This window comes from Vulpes vulpes, chromosome 6, assembly GCF_048418805.1.
Source record: "Vulpes vulpes isolate BD-2025 chromosome 6, VulVul3, whole genome shotgun sequence".
NCBI lineage: Eukaryota > Metazoa > Chordata > Mammalia > Carnivora > Canidae > Vulpes > Vulpes vulpes.
Window position 1 is genome coordinate 120,177,714 of NC_132785.1, and position 21,422 is coordinate 120,199,135.

Genomic DNA, 21,422 nt, shown 5'->3' on the forward strand with positions numbered 1-21,422 from the left:
TCTAGAAGCCTCCGGGGAACTTGTTTAGAAAAAACTAGTAGGCCTCTAGGTCCTTTGTGTCCCAGCCCTGGGCCCGGCCCACTCCTCTGCCCCAATGAAAGGACATAGCTACCTCATTGTGTTCCAGACAGGCGATCATGACCTCTGACAAGATGACGACGCCAGTCCTTCCCACACCAGCACTGCAATGGACCAGCAACGGAGGGTTGGGGCTTCTTGGCTCACTGGTACTATTTGTATGGCGTCGAACAGACTGGATCTCTTCAAGGTATGCTGTGAAGTATCAATGAAACAGGAAAATACACAGGCATTAAGGCCCATCAAATTGACAGTTTCCCAATTACCATCACTGATGGGGAGGACTCCAGATAGAGAGCGTGGGGTGCCAATTAACCACCTCCCACCCCTCACTGACAGTGTGACTGTGGGCGAGTCACTGCCTCTGCCCCGACTTCCAACCACCCCTCTACAAAATGAAATGGAGGAGACAGTCTCTAGGAGTCAGTTCTAGCACTCTCCTCTAAACACTTAACACCCTTATTTTAAAGCAAGCCCGAAGGGATCCCTGGGTGGCGCAGCGGTTTGGCGCCTGCCTTTGGCCCAGGGCGCGATCCTGGAGACCCAGGATCGAATCCCACGTCGGGCTCCCGGTGCATGGAGCCTGCTTCTCCCTCTGCCTGTGTCTCTGCCTCCCTCCCTCTCTCTCTCTCTCTCTCTCTCTCTGTGTGTGTGTGTGACTATCATAAATAAATAAAAATAAATAAAATAAAGCAAGCCCGAAGCTTCTGTGAGATAACATAAAGGAAATATCTCTAAAGCCTAAGTCTTCCTCCATGTGGATGCTTTAAGCAGAGATTGTGCTGGGAACGAAGATACTTACATAAAAATCCCTTGAGGTCCTCTGGACAGCCATGCTCAGGCCAGTCTGTGTACTGGAGATGCCACACTGTCCTCTCCTGCCCCGTGAGCAGGTGCTTCATCTTCAGGCCTGTGGTGGCGTAGCAGCCAGAGTCCGTGCGGAACCGGGTTGTGATCTTAAACCTCCCATAGGTGACGGTGTTGTGCCGGGAACCAAGTCGTGGCCAATACCTGAAGCTCTTCTCCCTTCCACCCTCCTGTTAAAGGCAGGCACGGTCAGGACGCAGCACTGCATCCAGCCACGGGGGCCCCATCACGCAGACAGTGTGTCTGCAGCACGGAATGCAACCCCACTCTGCCTTCTTCCTTCAAGGCCAGGACTCCCTGTGACCAACATTAACTGCTCCTCTCAGGCTGACCAAATCAAGGAAGAGAGATGAGTCCTTACCTCCTCTGCAGTCACCATTGCTATAATGGCCACTCCCTGTTCCCACACCATCTGCCAAAAATCCTGACAGGTATTCTGTAACGGTCCCTGCGTGGCAATATAATCCCACTCAATTCCACTGACAGAGACCTGAAATTAGAAAAGATTTTTTAAAGAAATTAGTATGTGGGGCGCCCAGGTAGCTCAGTCAATTAAGCAGCCGACCCTAGATTTCAGCTCAGGTCATAATCTCAGGGTCGTATGATTGAGCCCCATGCTGGGCACGCAGCTCAGTGGGGAGTCTGCTTAGGATTCTCAACCTCTTTCTCTCTAAATAAATAAATCTTTAAAAATTAATCAATGTGTATTTATGTAGATATGCATACATGTATGCACATTCGTTTATGGTGGTACTAAAAAATGAATTGAGTTATTCAGAATAAAGATTTCTCTTATTCTTTTTCCTTAATACAATTCCTATTACTACCGGATTATAAATGTATGGACTCTAAATTCACATATCTACGTGGCCTGGGGCAATTTGCTTAACCTCTCTGACTCTATTCTCATGTGTAAGATAAAAATGTCCTGTACCTCATAGGGTGGTTGGCAGGACTAAATTAGTCAGTGTATAAGGTGCTTGCACATAATAGGTTTTCCATACACCGTTGTTAGTGCTGCTGTTACGGTTCTTCTTAGAAAAACAGTATCACCATAACAGTATCCTAAATTTCAAACACAGTTTCCCTTCATGAAGTACTAAACACACTAGGAAAAGTAGTAACAATTCAGCCAAAACCGAGGTTAAATGCCAGATTTCTGGGGCAGAAAAAATACTCCTACTGAAAGTGGTCTCCCCTCTGAACTTCTAAGTCAAGGTCACCCTCCAGAATGACACTAAGCTTCCACCTGAGGCTGCATCCCCTTGAGGACAGCCTAAGGGAACAGAGCCATTGCTGGATCTGCGGCCAGGAGATTGGGTTAAAGCCCACCGCCACCCGCCTCCCCACCCCCACCCCATGTTGGTGACCACAGTGCCTGGGTTATTCTGCCCACACTTTCATTCAGGGCCGCCGGCTGGAATCTCACTGAGAGGGGCTCCCTCGGTGCTACCAGCACCACAGTCTGGGGCCACCCCAGGGGAGGTGTCAGAGCTTTATTCAGAAGAAAGCACAGGGAGCCCCATGCTGGCAGGTGACAGATCTAGGAGCTCTGAGGCTTGGCCACCTTCCATGCTCTTCAGCTGACCTCAGTAGCTTCTGCAATACCCACACAGGACGACTTGATTCAGTTCTCACCCATCCAGTCACAAAAGGCTGGATGAGTTATTCCACAGAAATGCTTGGTTTTTAAATAAATTATACCCAAATTATTTTTTTTAAAGATTTTATTTACTCATGAGAGACACAGAGAGAGGCAGAGACACAGGCAGAAGGAGCCCGATGCGGGACTCGATCCCAGGACCCCAGGATCATGACATGATCAACCACTGCGCCCCTGCCAGGTGCCCCTATACCCATATTAAAAAGCACATGCAGATTCCCAAAGACCATGAAGGGTACTGGCATCCACAGGCAGACTGCCAGGTCTCTGAAAGCGAGTATGAAATTGCACTTATCAGATACCACTTGCAAATGAAATAAGATGTGGGCAAGAAGATAGATACCTGACCATGGATACTTCCTCATTCACTCCCAACAAGGAAGCTTCTCCTTCTCAAAATAAAAGGACTGTATCTCCAAGCAGCACATGCAAACTGTACAATGATGCAGAAGAGAGAGCCCCTGGTTTCCCTCACCTACCAGGTGGGAATCATCACTTTTTCCCATTTTAATGGGTGTAACATGACCCCAGTTCAATGGCATCACACTGCCCCTCGGGAAAAAGTGGCACCGCTTCCACAAAGAACAAAAACGATATTGAAACATGATCCCAGGACAGCCGGGATGGCTCAGCGGTTTAGCGCTGCCTTCAGCTCAGGGTGTGATCCTGGAGACCCAGGATTGAGTCCCACGTCAGGCTCCCGGCATGGAGCCTGCTTCTCCCTCTGCCTGTGTCTCTGCCTCTCTCTCTGTGTCTCATGAATCAATAAATAAAATCTTTAAAACAAAACAAAACATGATCACAGGAAGGCTACCTGGGTGGCTCAGTCGGTTTAGCGGCTGCCTTCGGCTCAGGTCACGATCCCAGAGTCCTGGAATCCAGCCTCAAGTCAGGCTCCCTGCTCAGCCAGTAGCCTGCTTCTCCCTCTACCCTCATCCCCACTCATGCTTAAATAAGTAAGTAAATAAATAAATAAATGAATGAATAAATAAAATATTAAAAAAAATAAGAAGTGATGACAAGAATGATGCAAAGAGAACAGACGACACGCGGAAAAGGTTTGGTGACCACCATTAAAAACACCCAGACAGGGCTCCTGGGAGGCTAAGTCCATTAAGCCTCAGACTCTTGGTTCTGACTCAGGTCATGATCTCAGGGTTGTGAAGCTGATCCCCAAGTCGAGGCTCTGTGCTGAGCATGGAGCCTGCTCAAGATCCTCTCTCTCAAAAAAAATAAAAATTAAAAAATATAAAAAAAAGAAAAAGAAAAAAAAAGATCCTCTCTCTCTCTGCCCTTCCCTGCTCACGCACGTTTGTGTGTGCTCTCTCTCGTGTGCGCTCTCTATAAATATAAATATATACTTATATATATTAACTTATATTATATATTATAATATGTTAATAATTAATATATTATTATATATATAAATATTTTCAAAACAAAAACCAAAATACCCAGACAACTTTGCCACATAAGAATCAATGCAGGTATGTGATCACGAAAAACTAGCCATTCTGCCACTCTGGAGATAATCGATGGGCCAGAAAGAAATCTCTAGATTTAGAAGAACAAAGTCCTAAGGTCCTCAGGTCAGGCCAAAGAGTGCTCCCTGACTCCTGGCAGCAGTGTGGGGGGCACGGGGCTTAGCACGTGGGAGGGCGAATGTGGCTTTGGCTCTATTGGTAAAACACCTCCCACCCAGCCAGGTGTATGGATTTCCCAGCTTAATAACATAATTTGTTCCAATGGTTCCAACCAGGCTGTTTTTAGAACATAGACATGGATACATTTCTCATCATTCCTGTAGCTGAACTCACAACTTCACAGCCTGCTGTAGCCCTGTTCGCTCCTCTTACCTTAATATGTGACGCGTTGATGTAGCCCGTATTGTTTTCTTTAGTTGGGACCAGCTCCACTCTGGCGTCATCGTAGGGAAGGACATCTTGGAATCGATTTCTTTCTGCGTTTTCAGGGAGTCGTGCTGTTGAGCACTCCCCATCAACCAGCCGTTTTTTAAGAATTTTTTCATATTCTGTGAATACCATTCCCTGTTCTAACCGCTGTTCCAGAATTTTACACTGTAAAACAGAACGTATGGGATGATCAGTATTGTCCTATGTCCACGCTGCATTCTCTTTTTTTTTAAAGGTTTTATTTATTTATTCATGAGAGACATAGAGAGAGAGAGAGAGAGAGAGAGAGAGAGGCAGAGACACAGGCAGAGGAAGAAGCAGGCTCCATGCAGGGAGCCCGACGTGGGACTCGATCCCGGGTCTCCAGGATCATGCCCTGGGCTGAAGGCAGGCGCTAAACCGCTGAGCCACCCAGGCTGTCCCGTCCACACTGCATTCTGATGGCATATCTGAAACCTTGTTTTCCCACTTTAAGTCTAGCATTATCTAGTAGTGAAAACTCTAGGTGAAACCACAGCTAAATTTTTAACAAGCTGTAACACTAAGAGTTAAAATAACAAATGAAAGCACCTTGTTGGTGAGAAGCAGAATGCAGAGTTCTATTTAAAAGTGAAAACTGGCCTAAATAATTGGTTGAATAAATTTTCTCTAAATCTACGGTCAATTTTGTGACTCCTAGGAGAGAAAGAAAATTCTCCTGGAGAACGGTAAGTCCTAGCGTACGTAGGAGAATCAATTCCAACCTCTATGAACAAAGGCTTCTGTTTGTTTTCTGATCTATGATATACAGAAACTGAAAAAAAGAGTTAATACTGAAATTATCTCCAGGATCCAGTTGTAAGCAAATTAATTTTTACTTAGCATTATTTCATGCCTAATTTTGATATAATATAACCTCATAGCAAATATATCTTGGTTACCAAGAAAGTCGTGAAAAATTCGGGAACTATTTACTCCTGAGATGAATTTTCAGTACAACGAAAGCAATCAGTGTCTGTTCTCTTTCCTGTGTGTACCCATGTGTACTTGTAGAATTCCTCTAAATTGAAAAGCTATAAAAAAATCAAGACTGCTGCAGAAGGCTGGAAGAAGGTAAAGAGCATTCAGAAACCAACAAACAGAACCGACATTTACTCTAAAATTATCTAACATATTAGATTTGTCCCAATTTTGAGGTCCAAATTATAAAATGCCTTAACACTCATTTACGATGATTAGATTAGCAAAGTCACTAAAATCTCAAGAAGGCACTTCTGTGGCCTTTATGGATCGTTCCAGAGAAAGCATACCAGTATATCCATATGTCTCGTACATACCCTCTCGTCATTGGTGGCTCTGGCGGGCACTTCCCTTCCTTCATCAGGCAGAGGCAGTCGAGAGAGGGAGAGTCCATTTAGGGCAGCCAACTTGAGAGGACCAATTTTTTTAGCATCTACCCGGCTCTTTTTCATTCCCTACAAAAATATTTATATATGTATGTATGAAATATACACGAATACAACCCCCTTGAAAGGCAATTTCAGGGTACTGAGGACTTGAAACAAAGGGAAGGAGTGTTCTCCTTCGCCCACAGGCACGGGAGAGATTACGCTCCACACGCACATTTGTTTAGCAAACATTGGGAAGACATTCCTTTCAAGGCCAAAGCCCTGATAAGTCTTGCAGATAGAAGATTTTGAAATACAATTCAAGTCTCTGTTGTAACAAAAGGTGCGGCTCCAGGCAGGCAGCATTCCTCCATAGAACTCCCAAATTTCAACACGTGACACGCGCACAAAAATCAGTGACAATCCACAAAAAATGGGTTTTACACGAAGTTACGCGACTGCAACAGGCTTTTGTGAAATTTTAAAAATATATAACCTAGTTCTTTTAAGTCATTCTGAAAAGATGAAGTGTTTTCTGTGGTTGCTCTCTGTTCTGATGGGTGGGACCTGTGTTGGATTGGTGACACCTCTCAGAACGGGCACATTTTTAATTAGGAGAATCAAAGAGGACTGAAATCTCCATGGTGACGCCAGGAAGATGGGCTACAGGACAGGACATCTGTCTCCTGGAGATGCGCATCTCCTAACGTGACTATAGGTAATGATCTTCCTCTCTTCGGCAGATGAGCCCAAGAAGGCGCAGTCTCCTCAGACACGCCACACCTCCTCGGGGGGCCACGGCAACCGCCACAGTGCTGTGACAGGGTGTTCTCACGTCTCACAAAGGAAATGAGCTTTACACCCCAGCTCTACCAGTCCAGGCAGGCGAGGTGGAGAGGTTGTTGCATGGGCTAAACTGTCACGATTCTGACTTGGGCAGAAAACCCCGGTTTGCTGCTGTTTAACAACTGGTGGGGGGCTCTGGGGGGGAGGGTCCTGACTGGCCCCATTGGCCAGTTTCCCCGGTGCCAATACTCAAGCTGCCAAGGGAACATCAAGGGGCTCGCCAGATTCCTGACAATTCAAGCCAGCTCTAGCCACCCAGGACAAGGTGGCTCCAGCTGCCCCCGCCTGAGAATGAGGTCAGGAGGGCCGCCCTACCATGCCGGCTGGAAGGCCAGGGTCTAAAGCCAGTGGGTGAAGAAAGGCACACACAGTCAAAACCAGCACCGCCCTGGAGCATGGTGGACCCAAGGGGTTTGGGGCGCTGCCCCGCTGTGATTTCTGTGAGAACCACCACCCGGGACCCAGCGAGCACAGGAGCAAAATCGGTACCAGGCTGTGGGAGCACTCCCACCAGCCCACTCTTTTTCAGATAGCAATCAGGTTCCGGGGGGTGGAGACGGGTGGAGAACTCTAAAGTGTTTCTGCTTGTCTGCAACTTGGTTCACTGTTTTTAATACTAAACCCATAACCTTAATTCACATGTGAGTATGGAAACTAAGTCCGTCTGTTGTAACAGTGAAGGTCGTAAGAGTGAAGGTCACGGCAACCCCACGGGACTATGAGGAGGCCCAGGGGCTTAGCGAGGTGGGGGGTAGAGCTCTTCAGTACTTGAGAAGTCAGTAGGAGACAACCTCACGTACAAGCTAACTTCGACCTCACTTCGCCACACTCCGACCTCACTTCGCCATAACAACTCTCTGGGGTCAGCTTCCCTTACAAATAAGAAAACGTGACAAATAAGTAAAGGAGTCAGAGAGGCGGAACAGCTTGCCCAAGGTCACAGAGCCACCTCTTTATAAATGGCAACCAGTGTCAAAACAATAAAAACCTTTCTTTAGAGTCATCTATGTTCCATCATAGAATCTGCAAAGCAGTTTTCATGCCTAACCTTAGGTGGGACTTAACACAGCAGGCAGGGCAGAGGTGACAGTCCCCTGCTACAGAGGGAGAGAAGGTTCTGATGCTGCTGGGTCCAGCCCACGGGGCAGAGAACTAATAAATGGGAGGGTGTAGCCTCAGACCCAAGCTCTTCCACTCTTAGGTCCTATACCTTTCCCCAGAGCCACAGCTGCCATACATGTTCTTCAAGCAAGGAGAATCCGTTATGCCGAAGAAGGGAGCAAGAGCATAATCCAATCACAAAATTGTACTAATACTGTGGCTCTTAAAAGTCAACAAGGGAGGAAAGCGGTCTTTTTTTTTTTTTTTAAAGATTTTTATTTATTTATTCATGAGAGATACACAGAGAGAGAGAGAGAGAAAGGCAGAGACATAGGCAGAGGGAGAAGCAGGCTCCATGCAGGGAGTCTGATGTGGGATTCAATCCCAGGACTCCAGGATCACACCCTCGGCCGAAGCCAGGAGCTAAACCTCTGAGCCACCCAGGGATCCCTGAAACCTGTCCTTTTAGAGAACCAAACTCATCAAAAGCCTCAGAAATGGGGGATCTTGCTACATCCCCTTCAAAAGGTACAGGGACCATATGTGTGAATAGTGGACTATACTCAAAACAAATGTCATTTGGGAAAAATATTTTGGTCATGCATAAAAATAATGGATAGTTCTGGGGCCCCGGGTTGGCTCAGGTGGTTAAGCGTCTGACTCTTGATTTCAGCTCAGGTCATGACCTTAGGGGGGTGAGATGGAGCCCCACATCAAGCTCCATATGTTGGGCAGAGAGCCAGCTTAAGATTCTCTCTCCCTCTCCCTCTGCCCCCCACTCACACACTTTCTCTAAACACACACACACACACACACACACAAACAAAAGATGGACAGTTCTTGATGTGATTAGGAAAACTACTATTAACTATGAAAAGGACCCTGTCCAGCTGGCTCAGGGACTGAGGTAGAATTACCTTTCAGAGACACATCCACACCCTGTCCCCACCCCGAATAGTTTATCAGGATCCATACCTTCCACTCCACCCGACCTGAGACACACTGGTCTTTACTGTTCAGGTAGGGAAGAATATAATCCCAAGAAAAATTTAAAATAAACTTAAAAAGTTCAAGCCCCAGATTCATCAAAAGCAAACATGGCTTTTGTTTTTTAAATCCCCAGCACTATTTTAAGGGGTCTCAGTCTACCTCTACACACTGCAAAATTTGTGAGTTTTCTTCTAGTTTATGAAGATACTATGCTTGTGATGGGTCCTCAAGCCTGAGTATGCAGACTATCAGGTGGGGGAGGAGTCCTCCCTGCCAGGGCGCTGCAAGAACCTGGGAGACGGACTGGATCGGCTAATTAAGCGTGTTAGCTCGGTTAGAGTGCGGGGCTCCCGGCACGGAGGCGCAGGCAGCAAGGAACCAGAGGCCTGAGCAATGCAGCAAGATGACTTGGAGGAGCCGCACTTAAATGACAAAGGCACACATGCCTGGCCAATGCCTGTGACTCAAAACATTTGGGTGGAAAGAGAGAAAACAGCAAGGCTGAGATAAGCAATAGCTACTTAATAAAACATTATATACAATATACCTCAGTGTAGAACAGTGTAAAATATGATGGAGTAGGGTGCAGAGATAAACACGGGTTTAAAATTCCAGTTCAGTCACCCACTAGCTGTGTGACCTTGGAAAAGCTACATTAACTTCTCAGAGTCTGTTTTCTCTTCCCAAGAAACAATAGGCCTGTTGTAAGCTGGACGCGTCTCAGAACATGGTAAAAATGCCCCAGGAATGGCAGCTAGAGGTGATGTTATGCTTTTATATTTTGCCCCAAATAAATAGGAAGTCGTAACTCTTGGTTACTTTAACCATGAGAATCAAAGAGCTGCATTTTCTCCAAGGAATCTTTTTTTCTAAAGACACTTGGGAGTTCTCAGGTGTTTCATCCGGACAAAGTGCCACTTTCCCAGCTCCAGATCACTGTGAGGCCCTCAGAGATCATGGCCAGGTGAATTCAAGCTGCACCCACACACTCGGACACCAGCAACACCCGCGTTGGGGGGGTGCTTCTCAGACATGCAGCCCCGCCCTGCTGCATCACCCCATGGGGTTTCTCACAGGTCACTAACAGAGCAGGCTTGCGTCTTATCTTCCTTTTCCTTAACACGGCAGCGCCAGGCCCTTCCCTCCTGCCCTCCACTTCCATCCCAAGCTTCACTTTCACTAATGATCTCCAGCAAAACTACTAGAATGCTAACGGATCCCCTTATTTCCATAGACGATTGGACTCAGTGTTCCAAATACGACAGAAATGGTGTGGGTGTGAGGCCTGGGGGATGAGGAGAGCTCACGGAGTGCAGCCCGCCGGGGCACAGGCGCACACTCAGCGCCCTCGGCTCACCTGGCTCACCTGGCTCACCCGGCTCACCCGGCGCACCTGGCGCCTTCAGCGCCATTGGCTTACCCCTAGCGGCGGAAGGCCTTCCACGACGTTCTTCTTTCCAGAGAGGAGATCCGACACCGGCCGCTGCTTCAGGGAGTCCCTCCTGGCTCGGTAGCGCCCCGACGTGGTGAGGTCGGACTCGGACATGGAGGGCGTGAGCAGCCCCTCTCTGCGGGGTCGGTGGGCCTCCCTGAGCAGAGGCACGGGCTCGCGGCCTGGCAGGGCACCCTGGCCCAGGGCAGCAGGGGTGGGGCCGCCGGGGCCGCGGGAGGGGCCGGGGGGCGGCGGTGGGGGTGGCTCTGGGGAGTGGCGGCCCCGGGGCGCGCGGGCCTGTGGAAGAGGCACCGCCAGTGAGGCCACGTCCTCCTCCAGGTCCTCCTCGTCCTCGCTGCTGTGGATCAGCATGGTGGCGTCAGACAGGGACTTCTTGTGGCCGTAGCCCAGGCCTCCCCGCTCGTCCGCCTGGTCCCGCTCGGCCCTTTCGGGGAAGCAGCCGGGCTGGGAGCCTGCGGAGACGGGCCGCGGCGGCGGGTCGGCGGCCGAGGCGGACAGGGTGCGCTCCTTGAGCCGCAGGCCCTCGAGGCTGTGCGCCAGCCCTGCCACCTCGATGCTGTTCCTCTTGTGCAGGTGTGCACGCCGGGCGGCCGTGAGCGGCTCGCTGACCTCCTGCAGGGAGTGCGCCACCGGCAGGCTGGCCTCCTGGAAGGTCTGCACCGAGTGGTGCACGCGCCTGGTGATGAGGTCGGGGTTGCTGCTGCTTATGTACAGGTGGCGGGACAGGTCCGGGGTGCTGTTGGCCGGCCGCGGGGGCGGGTAGGGCGGCGGCGGGCGGTACACCTGCGTCCGCATGATGTTGGGCGCAGGGTAGTCCTGAGCCTGCAGCTGCACGTTGGTCAGCTCGGGCACACTGACAGCACCCACCACCGGGCGTCGCTCGGCAGGGTGCGGGTACGGAGACGGGCTGTGGAAACTGTAGTTGAGGCTGAACGGGTAGTGGGCCGACTGCGGGGAGGCGAGGTGGGCGTGCTCCCGAATCTCTGGCTGGCTGTAGACCAGCGCATCGGGCCTGCTGTAGGCATACGAGTTGCCGATGTTGAGGTTTCGCAGAGAGTGGCTCTGCCTCTCGGCGTGCACCATTCCTCTGTTGAGCTGCTTCATCACCGTCTCGTAATCCGGGGTCGGGCGGTAGGACGGGGGGACCAGCGCGCTGTGCCGGTGCGAGGGCACATAGTCGGGCCTCATGACGTCACTCCCAGTGATGCTTGGGTTGGAGGACACTGGGGAGGGCTGCAGGTAGGGCTGCGGGTTGTTGAGGGAGTTGGTACTGTGGGCACTGTATACACTGCCGTTTCGGATCCGGCCACTGAGGTCAATCTGGGCTCGATCCAGACTTGTCAGAGAGTGACAATAGTATCCATTCTGGTTGGTCGCAAAGAGGTTGTCTAGGAAACAAACACATTTAAGAGGTATTTTTAAATGTGATTTTAAGATGTATAAATTGGACCCATGACTGGGCAAACACTGAGATAGGCCCTGAAAGCTGATGACATTTTCAGTGTTGCTTACAAAACTCCATGCAGAAATAACCTGGCTTTACCCAGACTCTCTGAACGACTGTGGGTGTCTCATTTCCTGGAGTCCCGGGACTTATCTTATCTACAGAATGGTGATGGCTCGCCTACTCTGCGGGTGGTATTTCAGGATTTGGCCCCCAGTAAAGATGAACCCAATCTGTCCAATATTAAGAGTACAAATAATTATAAAATACTTTTTCTGAAAACCAAAAACATTTGTTTCGCTACAAATCAAACAGACTTTCTGGATCTCTGGGTGGCTGGAGGCAGAGGTAACTGTTCAACAAGGCACTGGACCACTAACCGCTCTCTCCCCCCTGGTGGGGGATGTGGGACCTGCTGACGCTGAGCTGGTTCAAGCATCAACCATCTGTAACAAGCTCCTTAAGAAGAATTCTAAGTTCTCTGCATAGGCTTTTCTAGAATGAAGACAAGAACAATAATGCCATAGGCTCTGCTTCTCCAGGTCCAACAATGTCACCAGTTGCTGTATACCTTACCAGGGGTCAGAAGCCAGTCACACCAGCCCTCCACCCCATTCTGGCCCCCACACTTCAAAGAGATGGGGATCCACAGGCAGCAGAATCACGAGCACTGTCTAATCTATGGTGGCTGCATGAGTGCCTGGTGGGGCTGCAAGGAGGCAGGCTGCTTCTGTCCAATCTGTACCCAAAACACCATCACTACTGAGGGTGATTTCTGACACTTCAAAGAGCAGCTCAAGTCAGGTCCTTCAGAGGACAGTTGCCTTTCAAGAGCTTTCCTTCTGGGATTCAACAGCCATGTAATGGTTTAAGTGACGAGTGATGATCAAAGTGAGTATGTCACCATCCAGTGTGTGGACGTTACTCAGGGGGCACACAAGGAAGAAACAGGGCTCACACGCGTCCCTGTATCCTTCCTGCTGACACCCACGCTTCTGGTCCCTGTACCTCTCCCACACCTGGAATGCTCGGCAACCTCAGAGGCCCAGGAGATCCCTCTCCTCACTGCCGCCACAGCTCAGGTCCTCGCTCTGGCCTGTCTGTGCAGGCATAATACCCAGCCCTCCTGGACTCCCTGTCTGTGGGCTCCTCCCTACACCAGACATGTCACAGACTGACAAGTGACCATCCCTCTGTGAGCCCATGAGAGTACTGATGCTGAGTACTGATGAGGAAAAGAAATGACTGGAATCCAGGTGAGTACAGGGGAAAGATGTATAGAACAATCACAACTGAGGATATGTTACACCAGGAGACTAAGTGTGACAGGTCCACAGTGGAGGAGGGAAGGCTCTCTTGCAGCTTGGGCTGGGTTGAGGGGGACAGGGAGGGGAGAATCAAGAACCACCTCACGGAGAACGCAGCATGCAAGTGGCGTGTGGAGGTGGGCGCAGGGAGGGCATGTCCAGCTTTTGGCAGCAGCCAGAGAGCACAGGATTATCCCTCTTCACCCCTGGGTATCTGTCAGGCATGGTCACATGACTAGCAACAGTCAAGGGAAAGGGAACAGAGGGTTGTCAGTTAGTTTCCATGCTGCCTCCCTGCCACCATCCTGACCAACACTCCCGGTGGAAAAGGCTCCTCCAGCCAGAAGGCCTGAGGCAGGCACCCACAGTGCAGAGCCCTCCTGCGGGGCAGGATGGCCACGTAACCTAAGCAAGACGTCACCTTTATCGCATAGGCCCCTGAGCCTTCCCATAGCACAATCTAGCCCACCCTGATGGGACGGGAGCCTGCGGCCAGGAGGGTGCACAATGGCCTCATAAAAGGACTCAGGGAATTCTGGGTGACAGGGCAGCACGGGCAAGGCCGAGAGATCCCTTCTGGTTGGGCATCCTTAGTTTGCTGGAGTGTCGGGTAGCTGGGATGAGGAAGACAACAGTGAGAAAAAGACTGGAAAAGGAGCATTGGAAAACACTGTGGAGGATAGGACACCAGGCAAAGGAATGGTCATCGGGGAGATGAAAAGAGCCTGGCACCCATGTGTCAGGTGGGCCGAGGAGGGCAAAGGTGGAAGATGTTCTCTCGGGTGGAGCAACAGCCTGTCAGGTGAGGCTGGACTGAACCAGGAGGAGAAGGACAGGGAGACAGAAGAGATGCTGTATGGGGTGAAAGCAAGAGCAGGCATGATGGACTGGGTGCTGAGGGGGTGGGGGTATGGAGAGAGAGAGAGAGAGAAAGAGAGAGAGAAAGAAAAAGGAAGAGAGAAAAAGGAAAAAGAAAGAAAGGAATGAAAGGAAGAAAAGAAAGAAAAAAAAGCAAAGTTACATGCAGTTCGGAATCCAAGTCACCAGGAAAGTGACATCATCGCAAAGGATGAGGGGGTAAGGGATGGGCTTGTGGAGCAGAGTGACAAGCCCAAATCTAACATTTTCATTTTCAGCAAGTTGTACTGGCCGATTCCATTGGCCAGGGCCCCCGCTGAGGGCTGCAGGCAGTGGCTCCTGAAACAGTCCCCTCTGAGGCAGATGGAGCTGCGGGGCTGCGGCACAGGAGTGGGGAGAGGTGGGAAACAGATGTGACAGTCACACCTGCTGAAATCTGAAATGGGGACATGATTGCCGTGGGGTAGAATAATGGAGGGAAGGAGGCCGCAGTGGCAGGGCTTCCCAGGAGGGAGAGCCAGGGTGCCCACAAGAGAGATCTCAAGGGGAAAGAAGGCTGGGTTTGGTGGCGAGGAGGATGTGAGGGGCACTAGGGACCTGATAGGACAGTCCCAGTGGCAAAGCAAAGTCCAAGTCGGGAAGGCGGAAAGGGCAACCACCCACACAGGCACTTCTCTCAGAAGCAACAGGTGGGAAAGGGGAGGGAAAAGTAACTCAAACCTGAGTTGGAAGGGAGAGGCGAGGAAAAAGTATCAGGATATTTGCAGACTAACAACGCAGAGAAGAGCCTTCACCCAGAGGTGGTGGGGCTGGGGGCGCAGAGGCACACGGGGATGGCGCAAGGAGCCGCAGTGAAGGGAGAGAACACCCCGAGATGCCCCCCACACCCTGAGGCCCAGCGCCCCCACTGCTCACCTCACCAAGTGGAAATTCTCATCATATAATCATATCCCACCTCTGGTCCCTTCACACACAACTTCTCCCAGTTCCTTACGCAAGAGTCCAACCAAAGCACCCCCCTTCCCAGTGCCCCTTCCTCGTTCTGGGCCACACTGTTCACTGTCCCTCAGGGGCAGCAATCCCCATTGACTGCCCGCCTCTCTCTCCATCGCTGCCCAAATCCTTCCAGAAAGTCCTTCTCAGTCTCCATGATAGGATGAGTCTTTCTCCATGTAATTGCTTGCTCTCTTTCTTCAAAACAATCATGGTGTCTTTGTGTTTAAGCTATTTGTGTGCTCGTCTTCTCCCCCACTATTAGATTCTAAGCTTCTTAAGATGTGGAACTACTTCTCTGTATCAAATCTCCTCGGCTTCAGGACCCCTGGGTGGCTCAGTGGCTGTGTTTGCCTTTGGCTCAGGGCATGATCCCAGGGTTCTGGGATCGAGTCCTACATTAGACTCCCTGCAGGGAAGCCTGCTTCTCCTTCTGCCGGTGTGTCTGCCTCTCTCTCTGTGTCTCTCATGAATAAATAAAAAATAAAATCTTTAAAAAATAATAATAATAATAATAATAAAATAAAATCAATCTCCTTGGCCTCTAGAGCCTTGTACATAGAGGAGAGAGTATCTGTCTGCTGAATGAAAGATCGAGGTTCAGCTTGGGAGGCATTGTCTGAAATACAGCTCCTTACACTAACCTAGTGAAAAATAAAAATAAATAAAAATGAAATGTTTAAACCTTTACAATGGGAAGCTCTCAGGCAAGAGAGCCTGGAATATGTTGGAAGCACGCAAAGGCCAGTTGAGGTGTGTCAGCAGGAAAAAGGAGCCGGCTGAAAGGGGCTCCAATGGGCTGAACTCGGGATCATGTGAGCATCAAAATTTGATATTGGAAGATTATTACCACACATCTCCATGAAACTGCATCTAATGGTTAGCTGCTTCTATGAATCCAGGATGGCTACACACATGAAAACAATGTGGCTGTAATGTCAGCCAAAAACTATCCTGGCTCCAGGATCTTCATAGATATATTCAAACTGTAGTAATTTTGTACAGCATCTCAGAAATAGTGTACTTTACCTTGGGAGGAAGTGTATGGTTCTGTATAATGTCCGTTATAATGCAGCTGGGGTGGGGGAGGCATCACATAGGGCTGGGGCTTAGGCTAAGGAATAGAAAGTAAGAAACAGTTAAAACACATTGCAGCCTCTGTAATATATATAAAGCAAGTCTCTGTCCATTAAAAAACTTCTAAGGAAGTTAACTATATTATATAGAAAATAAACATGAAGACCCTGTAGCTCTTACCACACTCATCACTTTCAGCATCTCCCAGAACAGTGCCAGGCCTATGCACTGATACCACACAGCAGAAAACACAAGAAAACACACTATGTCCAGAAAGTTAAGAGCGAGAAAAGACAAAGTTTCCTGAAGTCTTATGTAAACATATGAATACAAAAAGCTTTTTTGCAGTGTATTTAATCTTCACCAGCAAAATTCTCTAGCATTTTAAATATCTACAAACTTCTGATTGCTCTTCATTAACAGTCAAACATGTGAATAGTAGGTTGGACCTACTATTTAAATATATTTTAAAAAATCTATAATAAAATAAATATTACAGGGATCCCTGGGTGGCGCAGCGGTTTGGCGCCTGCCTTTGGCCCAGGGCGCGATCCTGGAGACCCGGGATCAAATCCCACGTCGGGCTCCCGGTGCATGGAGCCTGCTTCTCCCTCTGCCTATGTCTCTGCCTCTCTCTCTCTCTTTCTCTCTCTCTCTCTGTGTGACTATAATTAATAAATAAATAAATAAATAAATAAATAAATAAATAAATAAATAAATAAAATAAAATAAAATAAAATAAAATAAAATAAAAATTACATAAATATTATGGTCAGCCTATGGAAAAATGGCCATTTCTTTGGTTAAAAACAATCGAATACCAGCACACTTCTGTGGTCCAAACTAAAAATTCACACTATCAAAAGCCTCTTTTATTAAGGAAGATGACAGGGACACCTGGGTGGCTCAGTGGTTTAACGCCTTCCTTCAGCCCAGGACGTGACCCTGGAGACTTGGGATCGAGTCCCTCATCAAGTCCAGCATCAGGCTCCCTGCTTGGAGCCTGCTTCTCCCTCTGCCTGTGTCTCTGCCTCTCTCTGTGTCTCTCATGAATCAATCAATCAATCAATCTTAAAAAAGAAAAAAGGAAGATGACATCACTAAAAGAAAAGATAAATCAGATTTTCCTTCTTTCTTACCAGGGACACTCTTGAAGACGACCTCCTCCTGAGTGGGTTCACTGTGACAGTCTGAGTTTGCCTGTAAAATAAGACATGTCATTGAGACACACATATACACATAGTTTTCCTAATTCTGCCAAAATAAATTAGTAAGAAAGTAAAATGATAAATCTGCTAAAGCAAAAACATGACAGACTAATCTAGTCATAAATTAAAGAAAGGAGTCCCAGGACACCTGGGTGGCTCAGCGGTTGAGCGGCTGCCTTTGGCTCAGGGTGTGATCCCGGAGTTCCAGGATCAAGTCCCACATCAGGCTCCCTGTGAGGAGCCTGCTTCTCCCTGTGTCTCTCATGAATAAAGAAAGAAAATCTTTAAAAAAAAAAAAATGCTCGCTTCAGCAGCACATATACTAAAAAAAAAAAAAGGGAAGGAGGAAGGAAGGAAGGGAGTCTCTCTCTCCTCACTTGGGACCTCCACCCTTTGTGGCTGCCCAGACCACACTCCAGGGTTTGAGCCTCTTCATGCAACAACATCTGCCCAGACTACCCCGAGGATGGGCAGGTGTGTCTTTTCCTGGTCCATCCAGGTGGAACCTCTGGAAGAAGCATGTACGCACAGGGGGAAAAATGGCAAGGCTTGATCACCCACAAACCTCCCAGGGAAGCAAGACTCAGTGCAAATGTCTTTCCTGTGGGCCTCCTGCCACCTCCATTAACAGTCCTGAGGGGTGACCATCAACTGCCAGCCCAGAAGTCTGAAGCAATGGGAAAGGCCTTTACTTAAAAGCCTGTTAATCACACACTACAAACATAAGAAATAAGTTTATAACTTTGGTAACTTAAGAGTCTAGATTTCTGGGACACCGAGGTGGCTCAGCAGTTAAGCGTCTGCCTTCAGCTCAGGGCATAATCCCAATCCTGGGATCGATTCCCACATCAAGGCTTCCTGCATGAAGCCTGCTTCTACCTCTGCCCATGTCTCTGCCTCTGTGTGTCTCTCATGAATAAATAAATATTAAAAAAAAAAAAAAAAAAGAATCTAGATTTCCTGTAAGGAACTAAGTTAGAAAAAGAAAAAAAGTAGATTCGGTTCAGTGGGCGCCAGTGGTAAACCCACTTACCTTTCTTCACAAGAAACTTTTCCCCGATTGGGGTTTGTCTTTTTTTCTAAGATTTTATTTATTTATTTATTCATATGAGAGAGAGAGAGAGAGAGAGAGAGAGAGAGAGAGAAGCAGGCTCCATGCAGGAAGCCTGACATGGGACTCGATCCCAGGTCTCCAGGATCAGGCCCTGGACTAAAGGCAGTGCTAAACCACTGAGCCACCCGGGCTGCCCATTCCCTGACTGGTTTTATTTTATTTTATTTTATTTTATTTTATTTTATTTTATTTATTTTATTTATTTTTATTTATTTTTTTAAAGATTTTATTTATTCATTCATGAGAGACAGAGAGAGAGAGGCAGAGACACAGGCAGAGGGAGAAGCAGGCTCCATGCAGGGAGTCTGACGTGGGACTCGATCCCAGGTCTCCAGGATCACACCCCGGGCTGCAGGCAGCACTAAACCGCTGCGCCACCCGGGCTGCCCCCCTGACTGGTTTTAAATGTATTTTTTAGAAAGCAATAACGGGCACCAGGATGGCTCAGTTGGTTAAGTGTCTCTTTTTGATCTCAGGGTTGTGAGTTCAAGTGCCACACTGAGCTCTACACTGGGTGTGGAGCCGACTTTAAATAAATAAATAAATAAATAAATAAATAAAAACAAATAAATAAATAAAAGCAATGAGACTAGACTATTAAGTGCAGATTAACATTTACCAGATAATTTGTGATTTTAAACTTCCCATCAAGTTCCAACTTTGAATAAATAATTACATCAGAAAAGAACAAGAGACAATACAGCTAATGTATAATTTTACCATGTTTAAACAGAGGCAGGATATTTTGTTCTTCTGTGCAGTTTATTACAGATAAAATCTAAGAACCTATACACATAGAATTGGCTTTGTTGATGACTTACATAATTTTCCCCAAGTGCATCCCCCCCCCTTTCCCCCTTTTCTTTTTGAGAGAAACAGTGTATACACACATGCATGCGTGTAGGGGCAATGGGAGGAGGGGCAGAGGGAGAAAGAAAGAGAGAATCCCATGCCCAGTGGAGAGCCCCACTCAATCCCAGGACCCTGAAATCATGACCTGAGCCAAAATCAAGAATTAGGTGCTCGACTGAGAAAGCCACCCAGGCAACCCCCCTCCACCTAAAAAATTTTTTAAAGTAAGTTCTCTGCCTACTGTGGGGCATGAACTCATGACCCCAAGATCAAGAGTCACATGCTCTACCAACTGAGCCAGCCAGCATCCCTCAAAGCACTTTTTTAAAAAAAACTTTCACCAGCTATTCCTGGCTCATGAGCTTATATAACACATCAATACTAATTACAAAAATATTTTGTGACATTTGGTTATAGTGTTCTAAAGACAACTTACTAGCAAATCCATAATCACAAAGTGAACACTCAACCCATTTAATCAGCAAACTTATAACATCATAAGCAAACTTATAACACCATAACATCAAGCGTCACATCTCCTAAATTAACATGATCTTAGCGTTCTAACAACTAGTACCTTATATTCAAGCCCTGAAAATTAGCTTATTTTGAGAAGACTTGAGATAAAACTAATGCTTATCCTTTCTGATTTAAAAAAAAAAATCACCAAATATTGGGCTTGAATGAAGGTTGATACGGACTTAGTAACAGTGTTAGAATAAGGAAACATAGGAGCAACCTGAAAAACGGTCCCCTGCAAAATAAAAACTCAGTATGTGATAAAGGTGATATTCCAGCTCACCAGAGAGAAGATAGGTTATTGGTACAATGGACCATTTATAAAAAGTTCAAGTTTCAGACAATATCACATAAGAAAGCACATAGAAGATGGATTTAAAAATTAAAAATTTAAAAAAAAAATAAAAAAAAAATTAAAAATTTAAATATGAAATCATAAGTGAACTTACAGAAAATATAACCAAATACTTCTATTATATATCATAGGCTGAAGATATATCTAAACACAAAAGCAATGAAAGAAATTACAAAGAAAAAAAAACTGAGTGCTTAAGAACTTAACATCAGGTGACAATTTATTTTACTAGTTGGCTTTTTTTTAATTAAATGGCTTCTGTAATCATTTCCTTTCATCATCATCAAAATGTAGAGGTTGTTGCTAGAGAATAAATGTCTCCTTTCCAAAGAACATTCCATCTGCCAGAATTCATGTTATTCAACAATAACAAAATGAATGTTAATTCTATTAGGTTGCAAAAATACATCTATCAGGGACACCTGGGTGTCTTAATGGTTGAGTGCTTGCCTTTGGCTCAAGTCATGATCCCAGGGTCCTGTGATCAAGCCCCACCTAGGGCTCCCTGGTCAGTAGGGAGCTTGCTTCTCCCTCTCCCGTTGCCCTCCCCACTGCTCATGCTCTAGCTCTATTTCTCTACCTCTCTCTTTCTCAAATAAATAAATAGAATCTTAAAAAAACAACAACAAAAAACCTGTATCAATTGGTAAAGCACTATGGGTCCTAATCGAGGCCTCCTTAGTGGTCCGAGGTGCGACAGTACACCTGGACACTGTGTTTTGTTTTGTCAAACACTCCTTAACTGTATTTTAAAATATTCCTAAAATCAGTGTCCAGAATTTGGAGGCATTATTTTGTAGCCTTGAGGTTCACTTTGCCTCTGCTTACTCTCCATTGTCAGAGCTAGGTTTAGGCAAAACTGGGTCCTTTGAAGTTTATATTTAGTCCAAATGGACTGAACGTTTAAATTACCATAAATTCAAAGGGCGCCTGGGTGGCTCAGTCGTTTGGGCAGCCAACTCTTGATTTCTTCTCAGGTCATGACCTCAGGGTCGTGAAATCGAGCCCCTTGACGGGCTCCACATTGAGTGTAGAGCCTGCTTAAGATTCTCTCTCCCTCTCCCTCTCACCCAGCTGTGCACCTGTATGTGCTCTCTAAAAATAAAGCATGATAAAGTACTATAAATTCAAAATTCAGAAAAGAGAAGAGCTGCTGACAGAACACTCCACCAACATGTCCAGGCTTGTCTCGCCTGGGGCAAAAATAAAACTTAAATGTGTTAAACACAGAATCCAAAGACGCAGAGCAAAGAAGCAGAGGCAGTAACTCCCACACACGGTATCTATTTTGGCACCTCTTGCTGGCAGCACCCAGGGTGGAGGCGACGCTGCCCACCGCAGAGGCTGCTTCTGGCGAAACACAAACAAACTAACACATCCTTCTCCTGCCAGACTGCTCGACGGGGCAGCCTTGCCA

At 47.4% G+C, this 21,422-nt stretch overlaps 1 protein-coding gene across 1 annotated transcript in view; it reads right to left on the bottom strand.

Annotated features, from left to right (window-relative positions):
- Positions 1 to 21,422, bottom strand: part of PTPN21 (protein tyrosine phosphatase non-receptor type 21) — a 79,346-nt gene that overhangs the window by 2,536 nt on the left and 55,388 nt on the right. The window contains exons 11-18 of the mRNA XM_072762198.1: positions 17,097 to 17,157; positions 15,910 to 15,994; positions 10,246 to 11,666; positions 5,838 to 5,975; positions 4,465 to 4,686; positions 1,307 to 1,435; positions 881 to 1,115; positions 113 to 273 (exon numbers count right to left, since the gene is read on the bottom strand). Of these exons, the coding sequence (XP_072618299.1) occupies positions 113 to 273; positions 881 to 1,115; positions 1,307 to 1,435; positions 4,465 to 4,686; positions 5,838 to 5,975; positions 10,246 to 11,666; positions 15,910 to 15,994; positions 17,097 to 17,157 (2,452 nt within the window). The remainder of the gene's footprint in view (positions 1 to 112; positions 274 to 880; positions 1,116 to 1,306; positions 1,436 to 4,464; positions 4,687 to 5,837; positions 5,976 to 10,245; positions 11,667 to 15,909; positions 15,995 to 17,096; positions 17,158 to 21,422) is intronic.